At 42.5% G+C, this 13,473-nt stretch overlaps 1 protein-coding gene across 3 annotated transcripts in view; it reads left to right on the forward strand.

Moving 5' to 3' along the window:
- Positions 1-13,473, forward strand: part of LOC138852893 (receptor-type tyrosine-protein phosphatase alpha-like) — a 148,652-nt gene that overhangs the window by 78,370 nt on the left and 56,809 nt on the right. For 2 of the 3 annotated variants that reach the window (XM_070086446.1, XM_070086447.1), the window contains exon 12: positions 3,692-3,843. In XM_070086446.1, coding sequence (XP_069942547.1) covers positions 3,692-3,843 — 152 coding nt within the window. Of the gene's footprint in view, positions 1-3,691; positions 3,853-13,473 lie in introns of those variants that run through there. The other variant, XM_070086448.1, reaches the window with a different exon arrangement.

Raw genomic sequence — 13,473 nt, forward strand, 5'->3', positions numbered from 1 at the left:
CCCTCCACTACAGCCAGCAGCCACACACTGACCCCACCACTACAGCCAGCAGCCACACACTGACCCCTCCACTGCAGCAAGCAGCCACACACTGACCCCTCCACTACAGCTTGCACAGCCACTCACTGATCCTCCACTACAGCCAGCAGCCACACACTGACCCCTCCACTACTGCCAGCAGCCACACACTGATCCCTCCACTACAGCCAGCAGCCACACACTGACCCCTCCACTACAGCCAGCAGCCACACACTGACCCCTCCACTTCAGCAAGCAGCCACACACTCACCCCTCCACTACAGCCAGCAGCCACACACTGACCCCTCCACTGCAGCCAGCAGCCACACACTGACCCCTCCACTACAGCTAGCAGCCACACACCGACCCCTCCACTACAGCCAGCAGTTACACACTGACCCCTCCACTACAGCCAGCTGCCACACACTGACCCCTCCACTACAGCCAGCAGCCACACACTGACCCCTCCACTACTGCCAGCAGCCACACTCTGACCCCTCCACTACAGCCAGCAGCCACACACTGACCCCACCACTACAGCCAGCAGCCACACACTGACCCCTCCACTGCAGCAAGCAGCCACACACTGACCCCTCCACTACAGCTTGCACAGCCACTCACTGATCCTCCACTACAGCCAGCAGCCACACACTGACCCCTCCACTACTGCCAGCAGCCACACACTGACCCCTCCACTACAGCCAGCAGCCACACAGTGACCCCACCACTACAGCCAGCAGCCACACACTGACCCCTCCACTACAGCTTGCACGCACACACTGACCCCTCCACTACAGCCAGCAGCCACACACTGACCCCTCCACTTGAGCCAGCAGCCACACACTGACCCCTCCACTACAGCCAGCAGCCACACACTGACCCCTACACTACAGCAAGCAGCCACACACTGACCCCTCCGCTGCAGCTTGCAGCCACCCACTGACCCCTCCACTACAGCCAGCAGCCACACACTGACCCCTCCACTTCAGCCAGCAGCCACACACTGACCCCTCCACTACAGCTAGCAGCCACACACTGACCCCCCCACTACAGCCAGCAGTTACACACTGACCCCTCCACTACAGCAAGCTGCCACACACTGACCCCTTCACTACAACCAGCAGCCACACACTGACCCCTCCACTACTGCCAGCGGCCACACTCTGACCCCTCCACTACAGCCAGCAGCCACACACTGACCCCACCACTACAGCCAGCAGCCATACACTGACCCCTCCACTACAGCCAGCAGCCACACACTGACTCCTCCACTACAGCTAGCAACCACACACTGACCCCTCCACTACAGCCAGCAGTTACACACCGACCCCTCCACTACAGCAAGCTGCCACTCACTGACCCCTCCACTACAGCGAACAGCCACACACTGACCCCTCCACTACAGCCAGCAGCCACACACTGACCCCTCCACTACAGCCAGCAGCCACACACTGACCCCACCACTACAGCCAGCAGCCACTCACTGACCCCTCCACTACAGCCAGCAGCCACACACTGACCCCTCCATTACAGCTAGCAGCCACACACTGACCCCTCCACTACTGCCAGAAGTTACACACTGACCCCTCCACTACAGTCAGCAGCCACACACTGGCCCCTCCACTACAGCCAGCAGCCACACATTGGCCCCTCCACTACAGCCAGCAGCCACACACTGGCCCCTCCACTACAGCCAGCAGCCACAAACTGGCCCCTCCACTACAGCCAGCAGCCACACACTGGCCCCTCCACTACAGCCAGCAGCCACACACTGACCCCTCCACTACAGCCAGCAGCCACACACTGGCCCCTCCACTACAGTCAGCAGCCACACACTGACCCCTCCACTACTGCCAGAAGTTACACACTGACCCCTCCACTACAGTCAGCAGCCACACACTGGCCCCTCCACTACAGCCAGCAGCCACACATTGGCCCCTCCACTACAGCCAGCAGCCACACACTGGCCCCTCCACTACAGCCAGCAGCCACAAACTGGCCCCTCCACTACAGCCAGCAGCCACACACTGGCCCCTCCACTACAGCCAGCAGCCACACACTGACCCCTCCACTACAGCCAGCAGCCACACACTGGCCCCTCCACTACAGTCAGCAGCCACACACTGGCCCCTCCACTACAGCCAGCAGCCACACACTGGCCCCTCCACTACAGTCAGCAGCCACACACTGGCCCCTCCACTACAGCCTGTCGCGCACAGTGACCCCTCTCGTCTACAGTCTTACAGAAAGCTCCGATAACGTAGCATCAGTATTAGTGTTGATATTCGACATCTTCATGTAATTATAATATTAGCAAGCTATAGTATCATCTTAGCTCTCGTTAACCTTATGTGTTAGTTTACTTATTCCTATTATCTTTCTAAACCTTGTTTTTTGTTTAAATTTTTAATTAGCATTTTTCTCTAGTATATTCCCTTAGTGATGCTGCGTATTAGACCCTCAGTACCATATTGACGCAGTGAAGTCACTATAATATTTGTGACGTCTCTGGATCCACAATCATTGTAAGATTCACTACACACACAATCACACTGGCACTGTGATATCACTACTCTCACTATATACATCAAGTGTGATAGCAGCTGTGAAAATGGTGAATTCCACTACACTCACTGTGACTCCCTAGACCCGTTTCTTCTGCTCACCCACTGTTATGGTGTCAACACCATACTTTCTATAATAATAATAATAATAATAATAATAATAATAATAATATCTTCATTTACAACACGTACATGTTAAAGGTATACAGACCTGGCTGACATACTACTATATACAAAGCCGCTTGTTATGCAGAGCATTTCGGGCAAATTAGATCACTTTTGTCCCAGGATGCGACCCACACCAGTCGACTAACACCCAGGTACCCATTATTACTGACGAGAAACATAGAGAACCGGTGAAAGGAAATACACCCAATGTTTCTACCCTCGCCGGGAATCGAACACGGACACTCGCCGTGTGAAGTGAAACCTATAGTCACCAATCCACGGGGGAACTCTTTCATCACTTAGTGTGATGGTGAAATCACCATACCTTCCATCAGTTCTGTTCACTCACTGTGATGGTGATTTTTTCACACGTATCACCGTTGCTCACTCACCATACTAATGTTACCACCTCACTTTTTTTTAATGATCATAACATTAAATTGTCTCTCAATTAATAAAATTTAAATTGTCTCTCAATTAATAAAATTTAAATTGTCTCTCAATTAATAAAATTTAAATTGTCTCTCAATTAATAAAATTTAAATTGTCTCTCAATTAATAAAATTTAAATTGTCTCTCAATTAATAAAATTTAAATTGTCTCTCAATTAATAAAATTTAAATTGTCTCTCAATTAATAAAATTTAAATTGTCTCTCAATTAATAAAATTTAAATTGTCTCTCAATTAATAAAATTTAAAGTGTCTCTCAATTAATAAAATTTAAATTGTCTCTCAATTAATAAAATTTAAATTGTCTCTCAATTAATAAAATTTAAATTGTCTCTCAATTAATAAAATTTAAATTGTCTCTCAATTAATAAAATTTAAATTGTCTCTCAATTAATAAAATTTAAATTGTCTCTCAATTAATAAAATTTAAATTGTCTCTCAATTAATAAAATTTAAATTGTCTCTCAATTAATAAAAGCCCCATTTTCAGAAAGCAACCCATATGATGAGGGTGTTACAGGTCCGGTCGTGGCCTCATGGGCGAGATGTACCACCTATACCAGATATGTTGCCCACAATTGCCGAACTGATTCTACAGAACATTAGTGGTAATCAGACTGGTCCTTCCCTCGTGTGTTGTGGGTAAGTATTCATGGTGAAAATATTGGCATTTCTCTAACAGTAATCCAGGCTGGAGAAAAGGTATCATGATACCGACAGAATGTAGATAAATACATATACACAGTGCAATAAATGTATTGAACCGTACATGTATCTTTATTATAGGTCTCTTCAGCTTATACCTAATTTTACAATTGTTGATAAAAGAAAATGCCATATGAACGTTATTGAGGATGTGTTTATTCCTGGGTATAGCCTGGACTTTAATTTCAAAGAAACAAGTTAACTTATAATCACTAATGTTGAGTATTTCGGAAAACCTTAAAACTCTGAGGATCCTCTCTGAATGTCGTTATTTGAAATGTGATAACTTCTCAGTGACTAAGATATGTGATGCTTAATGCATAAAGCTAACTGCAAGACTGCTAAAATGTGAAGAGATGAACTCAGACGCTGAAACATAAAGGTTTCAAAAGAAGAAAAGATAAAATGAAGTCGCAAGATCAAATCCCATCGAATAGAAATAACTGAGTGAAGGACCGATGTAAGGGAGTTAGAACAAAGAAGTTTGATATCATCATGCCCAGCTGCAACATAATAAAACTTGCATAATGCAAACGAAAAATCTAGAGCAGTAAAATGGAACATCAATAAGTTCATTTATTCAACAAGTAAAAACCCTATTAAGTACATTCCTAGAAAGGTTTCGATTTAAGGTGAGCAAGAGATAGATACGACCCACGAGGAACCAATACAAACGAAACGTTTGTTACTTCAATACGATCTGTTTATTCCGCACCAGTAATATAAAGAAGAGAAGTATGTTCTGATAATTAGTTCTCCTCAGATTTCTGCACCTTGTTTATATTCTGCTCGTAGAAGTGGTGATGTTAGGAACTGAAACAAACTCACCAACAATAAGCTTGGCAGCTCGTATGACTTGGCAAACACAGGCTCTTGATAATTTAAATAATGGAAGGCAAACTTTAGTACCATTGTGCTGATGATGGTTCCTTGAAGGTTTAGTACCATTGTGCTGATGATGGTTCCATAAAGGTTTAGTACCAATGTGCTGATGATGGTTCCTTGAAGGTTTAGTACCATTGTGCTGATGATGGTTCCATAAAGGTTTAGTACCATTGTGCTGATGATGGTTCCATAAAGGTTTAGTACCATTGTGCTGATGATGGTTCCATAAAGGTTTAGTACCATTGTGCTGATGATGGTTCCATAAAGGTTTAGTACCATTGTGCTGATGATGGTTCCTTGAAGGTTTAGTACCATTGTGCTGATGATGGTTCCATGAAGGTTTAGTACCATTGTGCTGATGATGGTTCCATAAAGGTTTAGTACCATTGTGCTGATGATGGTTCCATGAAGGTTTAGTACCATTGTACTGATGATGGTTCCATAAAGGTTTAGTACCATTGTGCTGATGATGGTTCCATAAAGGTTTAGTACCATTGTACTGATGATGGTTCCATGAAGGTTTGAGATGAATGGCCCGAGCATTATCGGGTAAATAACGGCATGGATTTACGAAATATTTAGCAATCAAATAGTAACTCTTCATTAGAGAGGGTATCAGAGAGAGAAGGAAGAGAGGTGTAGTGCATAAAATAACTCCAATGTACACTCTCAGATTGGGAGCTGCGATAACGTCAGGAACTGGATTTGGATGTAAGGACAAATAGGGAAATGGCTTCCGTGCAGGAGAATATTTACCATCTCTCACTCAGAGTTAATTACAAAGTTGAGAATAGGTAAAGATATATATTTGATGGACGACGAGTGTGAGGGACCCACATGGGAGAAGAAAAATCCAAATAGTCATCGTTAGAGTCGCTATGTGAGTCACACCAAAGAAAGTGATGGTTCTGACAAACACCTACAAACAAAATGAAGTGGCTGAGGTAAAGATGAGATAAGAAGTAACAAAGCATCGAAAAACAAATGCTAAGAAAGCAAATGTTATCAAGAACAAATTGTTCACTATTTATTTACATAAACATTGACCAAGCCAAATTGAAACAAAATTTGAATAAAGAAATTGGATGGCGCAACATTAGTGCGTATAAGGCGTGTACTTTATTTTTAATTGTGGATGGGGAGACACATTGTATAAGAACTCAGGAAATCGTAATAACACGATTCCAAACAAACCAAGAAACGGGTGGGGTTTGAATTCATGGCGAGTGAGTCGTAATACTCCAGGCCAGTGAGTAAGCCATCCGGCCACGTTGGCGGGAGATTTATCTGTAAAAACTTGCATTTGTGGTCACATTGGGTCCTGTGCTAATCTTCTTATGGTGAATAGAGATATACTTAGTTGGATGAATCATACTGTTGCAGTTTTACGACTCACTCATCATGGGATCAAACCCCTTTCGTTCCGTTTTTTTTTGTGTAAGAACGTAGCTAGAGACAGGAAGATCAACAAACTAGACCAGGTTAGTTCCTTATAGGAAAATGCATGCAGCTAGAAAATTGGGAGATCAGAGCCTGAAGCTCTTCCCGAAATCCTCTAATATTCCACCGTAAAAAAAAAAGTCCACATTAAATAAAAAAAATGTCAAGTCGAGGCTATGTAGGTGAATAATCTATGAAGTCAGGATTGAGAGGTAGTGGGTAAGAGGTCACTGAAAGCTTAAATTAAGGCAAGTGAACTACATAGCAAAGGCAGAAGATTGAGAGGAAGCAAGAAGTGTAGAGAGAAACGAATAGTGCAAGCAGTTGAAGTAGACTTTAGTGCAGTCAGCTTGATAACGTGACGTTTTATGCTCATGTCACAGGGAAGAAAGTGCTTTACACAAGGCACTTTTAAATTTCTTGGTCGATATTCAGAAACTACGGTAAAATGAGAATTCACAAAGTTATAATAGATTCTATTCTTTCATCTTTCGGAGGGAAGGAATTGATTGATAGTGACGGCTTGGGATAGAAGACTGTAAAGAAATTGCATTGTCCTCATCGCCTCCGAGCCGTGTGGACGAGCTGCGCAGACGCTCCTGTTTTGAGTTTGTTTTTGCGCAGTTTACCTGATTGAGCTGCCCCTAGCGTTGGTTGGTGGAAACTTTATTTTCTCCAACATGGCGCTGAATAGCAGAAGAAGAATCAACACTGTCTGCATTGAGATGATCCGTGGTGCTGTCACAGGATCCAACATGGATTTATTATTACCAGCGATCATTCGCGATACCTATGGTATAGCAAATGAGGAGATATGTGGTGTCGCATTAAATGGAATGACAAGAATCTTCGTTAAAATGACGTCTGCACAAGTCTACGAGGCAGTGGTCGACAAGTATCAGGAGACCATCATACCGGTTAATACAGCTGTGTCGGTGAGACTTCATGATGTATCTCGACATTACACTTGGGTGAAAATCAGGAATGTGCCTTTTGAGGCGACTGATTTTGATATTACCAGTGAACTGCGTACTTATGGGAAGGTTCACGTAGCCACAGCAGGGAGATGGGCAACTGGACCCTATGCAGGTGCGCTGGAAGGCGCGTATACAGTTAAAATGACTCTTCGACACCCTATTCCTTCATATATTGTGTTGAAAGAATTACGGACTCAAGTCTATGTAACGTATGCGGGGCAACAACGTACGTGTCGGCTATGTGGGTCATATGACCACATCGCGGCGCAGTGTGGGAAACGAAGTGGGTACCCGGCACAACAGCAACGGCAACAGCAGCAACAGCAGCCAGTGGACGAGGTAGGCGATGAGCGAGAACAGTCTCTTGCTACACCGCCCCAACAACGGTTGTCATGGAGTGAGGAGGTGGACAAAGAAAAGGAGCTCGAATCGCCAATTGTAACGCTTCAAGGAGAATCTCAGTCATTGGACATACATAAGGTTTTTGAGGAGAGACTATCTAATATGGGTGAAGAAGTGGCGGCGTCTTTGGTAAAGGCGTTGAATGACTTGTTAGAGGAATCGGTCCTAGATCAGGTGGAAGACCCAGGCTTAGTTCTGGGGACGGCTGTGAATGATGGTATGGCAGAAGATGACGGTTTGTCGACGAGAGAGTCTAAAGGATTGAAGGTGCATGCAGTAGAGGTGGAGGTGCATCAGGATGGTGCTTCAGATGTCAAAATGCAGGTGGAGGGCGGGACACGAAAGAGGACTGCAGCATCATCGGATTCTGATGATGTGCTAACTCCTGCCCAACGCCCTGGGAAAAAGTCTTGGGTGGAGGTACAGAAGAGAGGGAATGGTGAACCCAAGGATCAAGGGATTGCAAAGGTGATTCCCAACAAATGGGGGAGGGACAGAGGTGTTGCAAAACGAACTGGGGTAAAGTCAATGCCGGGGACAAAAGGAAAACCCATTTGTTGAATTCAAGTGTTTTACTATAAATATTAACGGGTTGAGAGCTGAGAGGAAGCTTAAGTGGTTTAATGAGTATTTGGTGCGACTTGGTGTGGATGTGGTATTCTTACAGGAACATAATTTTAGGCCTGGTTATGAGTTGGATATGAGTGGTTATAATGTGTACATGGAACATGCGACACGTTTGAAAGGTGGGGCTGCCATTTTGGTAAAGGAAACTAGCCCGTTTATAGTAAGGCGTAGTGAAGGGGGGGAGGGGAGGGTAATTAGAGTGGATGGAACTTGGGGTAGGGTTCCCATTAGTTTAGTATGTGTATATGGTCCGGCTGAGGGTGACGTGAGTATTAAAACTAAATTTGTTCGGGACGTGCTGGTCTATTTTTTACGTGGTTTACCGAATGTTGCAATAATAGGCGGAGATTGGAATTGCGTGATACGTCGTAAAGATGTGGAGCCTAGAGGTGCGGGGTGTTGTTTGGGTATATTGGGGGATATATTGACCGGGGTGGGGTTAAAGGATGTGTGTGGGGGGGGAGGGATGGTAGAGCATACCTTCATTAAACGAGGTTATGCGGCGAGGTTGGACCGAATGTACGTGCCTTGTGCGGTTACTGTGCGGAGGGTGAATGTGATAGATGTGTTTTTTTTCGGATCATAGAGGAGTGGTAATAGATGTGGATATTGAGGGTGTGCCTCGGAGGGGTCCATCATTTTGGAAATTGAATGTAAAGTTATTAAAGGAAGAGGATAGTCTTTTGTCTTTTGGACATATGTGGGATCGTTTAGTGGTAGAAGCACCAGGGGATGTTGCCATGGTTAATTGGTGGGAAACAATAGCTAAAAAACGTATTAAGGAATATTATATTAATCGAGGGAAGAGATATAATCAGTTACAATACGGTTTTCAAAAATATTTAGAGGGGCAGTTGCGCGACTGTTATGCACAAATTAATGCTAATTATCCTGTTATTGAAATTGAAAGTTTGAAGGAAAATATCCGGAATTTACAAAATGAGAGGTTTGATGGGGAAAGGCTTAAGGGCGGGATTGAGGAGGTTTTGTGGGGAGATCGGCCGTCGGCGTGTGTGTTGCGGAGTCAATGGAGTTAATGGGGTTGAATGTTCAGGTAGGTATGCAAGGGTATAAAGTGGACCAGGTGTTGACGACGACTGAGGGTATGAGTGGGTATATTGATGCTTGGGTTAAGTTGAAAACGCAAAGTGTGGGAATAAGTGAAATAGCATTACAGTCAATTGGAAGGTTTGTGCAGTGTGAGTTGACAGAGCATGATCGATTCGTTTTGGAAGGGCCGATAACGGAGTGCGAGACATGGGAAACTTTATCCGGGGCGCAATTAGGTAAGGCACCAGGAATTGATGGGTTGCCCAGTGACTTTTATCTCCAAAATTGGAGCGTTTTAAAAGAATTTTTGGTAAGATTATTCAATATCCTTAAACGGGATCGGGTTTTAGGGGCACAGCAACGGATGGCTGTGGTCGTTTTAGTGCCTAAAGGTGAGCCATTAACAGTCAAAGACTATCGTGCTATTTCGTTATTGTGTGGTGATTATAAGATTTTTGCAAGAATTTTAGCTAACAGAATAAAAAAGGTCCTGAGTAAAGTGATTGATAAGGGACAATATGGGGTGCCGGGAAGGTCTATGTATGACGGGCATGGTTTGATTAGAAGTTTTATTGAAGAAAGAGTAAAATTGGGAGTGGGGGGGGGGGTGTTGGCTATAGATTGGGAGGCGGCATATGATAGTGTAGAACGGGAAGCGTTATGGAAGATTATGAGATGGCAGGGGTTTGGAGAGGAAATTATATCATGGGCCAAATTAATGTATCAAGATGCATCCTTGCTGGTGCAGGTAAATGGAAGGTTAGGAGAACAAATTCAGATGAGAAGGGGTCTACGTCAAGGTTGTCCCCTTTCACAAATATTTTTTGCGTGTTTACAGGATCCCTTTTATAGAGGAATTAGGGTCTTATTGGCAGCAAATGGGGTTGGTGACGAAAGGGGTGGGGTGGCTGGCATTGTTGGATATGTTGATGACAACGATTTTAGCAAGTGGTAACAGGGATTTGCCTCGGGTGGAAAAGTTAGTAAATGTTTTTGAAAAGGCTTCTGGCATGTCAATTAATAAGGAGAAAACGAAGTATATGGATCTTGAGGATGGGTTAAGTGAGGAATGTGAAGTAGTTGAAAGGTGGAAAAAGGTGGACCAATTACTGATATGTGGGATCGTTTATGTAACTGATATCAAGTTAGCACAACAAATAAATTCAGTGCGTATTGTAGATGGTGTACTGAAGCGCCTCAGTGGTTTACGAGCTGCACACTTAACTTTGCATCAAAGAGTAATTACAACGAATGTCCTATTATATAGTAAACTTTGGCATGTAGCAGCAATATATCCGATACTTCGTAGTGAGATACAAAGGTTACAAAAGCGCGTTTTTAGATTCATTTGGGGTACTGGAAGCGAATGGTTAGGTAGAACGGTTGTCACACTCCCGGTTGGCCGAGGAGGGCTGGGTCTTATAGCTGTTGAAAAGAGGATTATGAGTGTGTATTTGAAAGGTAGTTATAAGCGGGAGGGGGGGGGGGGGCGAGGGAAGGCGGACTTCATAAGATGCGTCAGGACATGCAACGGTGGTGGGTGGGTAGGGAGTTCATAATCGGTGAGGCAATGTTACGGGTCATCATAAACATGAACGATCCTTAACATATTAAATTGGGAAACCTTGATGGGGTGGAAGGTAAGGCAGTGGTAGCGGTGGTACAAGGGGTTTATCCGATGTATGATTGGCGTAATATCTGGGGGCGTTTGAACAAATTACGTTTAAAACCTAAAGTACGAGAAGTAATGTATAGATTTTTACATGGGATCTTACCGTCTGGAATGGTTTTATTCCATAAGAGAATACGGGAGGATGGGATATGCAAGGCTTGTGGTGGATGGGAGACTGTTTTCCATATAGTGTATTTTTGCGAATGTATTGAACTAGTAAGGGTTTGGTTGGGTAAGGTAATAAGGTTATTGGGAGGGGGGGGGGGGTTGCAGGTGTTAAGGGTTTTAAGCTTAGACATAGGTGGGGTGAATCAGATGGTAGAGAATGCGGTAGGGTATATAATTACAGATTATATTTATATGTCTTGGGCTATGAGAGGAGCGAACGTATGTGAAAGAATTAATGCATTAGGACAAAGTGTAGAAATAAGGAGGTGTATGGGGGGAGATGGGAGAGGGATTTAAGTGAGGGTTATAGGAATTTCACTTTACGGGATTTACGGGAGTTGAAAGGCAGGTAAGGGGGATGAAATGGGCTGGTTTCCTAGAATGGGCGGTAGCGTGATGAGTTTGATGAATGTTATATGAGGTATGTCCGGGGTGCAATTTTAACATTATTTGTTCCGAGTGTTTCAAGTACAATACAGTTATATTTGGAATTGTCGACTTATAACTATGTATGTGTGTATATATATGCATGTGTTGTATGTGTGTGTGTATTTGTGTATGTATGTATGTGTATGTATGTATGCATGTGTGTATGTGTATATGTATGTATGTATATATGTGTGTATATGTATATATGTATATATATATATATATATAATATATATATATATATATATATATATGTATATATATATATATATATATATATATGTATATATATATATATGTATATATATGTATATGTATGTATTGTATGTATGTTTACTTTCTTGTATATACCTTTAATGGTTTTTCTCATGAACATTTTCAATGATATTCAATACATATTTTCTATGCGCATTTATGATTTTGATACAATGTGTAAATGTCAAAATGGCTTTTTATGTTTCAGTTTAATTTACACTGTATTTTTATAAGCACAATTGATGTGGTGCCAATAGAAGCATAGTGTGTTTTGATATATTTGAGTATTGTTTTTCTTTTTAATTTGTCTAGATGGTGGCAATACTATGTATGTAGTTTAAGAGTTTTACGAACCCTTGAAGTTGTAAGAATTGGATGAAGTTATTCGTGGTTGAGTTGACGTAATATTATAACTGACGTTGTAAGTGATTGTGTTCAATTAGACTACATACTTTATATACTTTATATACTTTATATACTCTTTATGGTAATACAAGGTTGTATCATGTACACCAACAAATATGGTTAGAGGTATGTGGTAAAATTTTCGTGTTGATTAGACATTTATAATACAGATGAAATACTAGGCTTAGGTTAGGGTAAATTTATGATAATTGTGGAATGTTCTTTGATTCGAACTGCTCTTTATTATGCAAATTGGGTAGAATGTTTCTACGAATGGCATTATTGAAAAATGTTGAGCTGAATCTAATTGTAGGTACGATGTGTAATGTACATGTGCACACCTGGGCGAGCAGCTGCGCGGACCGTGCAGTTCTCAAGGACCTGTATGGTCGGTGTAGGTTTCGCTTGGATGTGTTCTTGACATCAGTGGTTAATTATCCTATATTTCTTTCCGTGTCCAGAGCAGAAGGAATTTAGTCTGTAACGACATAATGAAAGTATACTTGTATTTTATTATTCTAGTGTAAATTAAGAGCAAGGATGATTAATTTGAGGAAGAGTTAATATAGGTTTGCATGTTTTTGCGAAAGTTAACTTATCCACATGTAGCTAGTATAGGACAGTTTTAAGCTTCGGTATCTGATTTTATATGTAGGTAATAGTGGTCATATTTGTTATATTGTAATGTTATTCGTTAATGTTTCAATATCTAATGTAACGTTTTTTCAGTTATTGTTCATATATTGTCATCTTTAGGGTTTTTCCTTTTGTCTATTGTCTATTGTTGGTTTTAAATAAAATATAAAAAAAAATGAGATTAATTTATATATGTATTACCCACTTAATATTATACTCGGGGTTTCTTTAATATTAGCTAAATTACAGATTCCACTATTATCTGGTTTCGGAATATACCCGGGTATGATGTGTATATATATATTTGTATTTTGAGTAATGTGTTGGGTAGGTAGGTAACAGCTGGCTAAGAGTTGAAACAAGGTATGTCCTTGGAGGGTAGTTTAGCCTACTCTTCCCTCTCCCCTTTGGAGAGTTGATGTCATGTAGGGATTAACTGTGTTAATTCAGTTCGCTCTCTCTGCCGACTCAGTGAGCATTGACTGAGCTACCCCTCCAGTACTCCACCTTATTCTCGCTTGGATAGAGAATTGTGTTGTAGAAACTCCTGAACCAGCTTGAGGTTTATTCTGAAATGAAGTCTGCGGACAGTTATATACTGTTACCTTCAGTTTACGATGT

This window comes from Cherax quadricarinatus, chromosome 18 (genome assembly GCF_038502225.1).
Source record: "Cherax quadricarinatus isolate ZL_2023a chromosome 18, ASM3850222v1, whole genome shotgun sequence".
Taxonomy (NCBI): Eukaryota; Metazoa; Arthropoda; class Malacostraca; order Decapoda; family Parastacidae; genus Cherax; species Cherax quadricarinatus.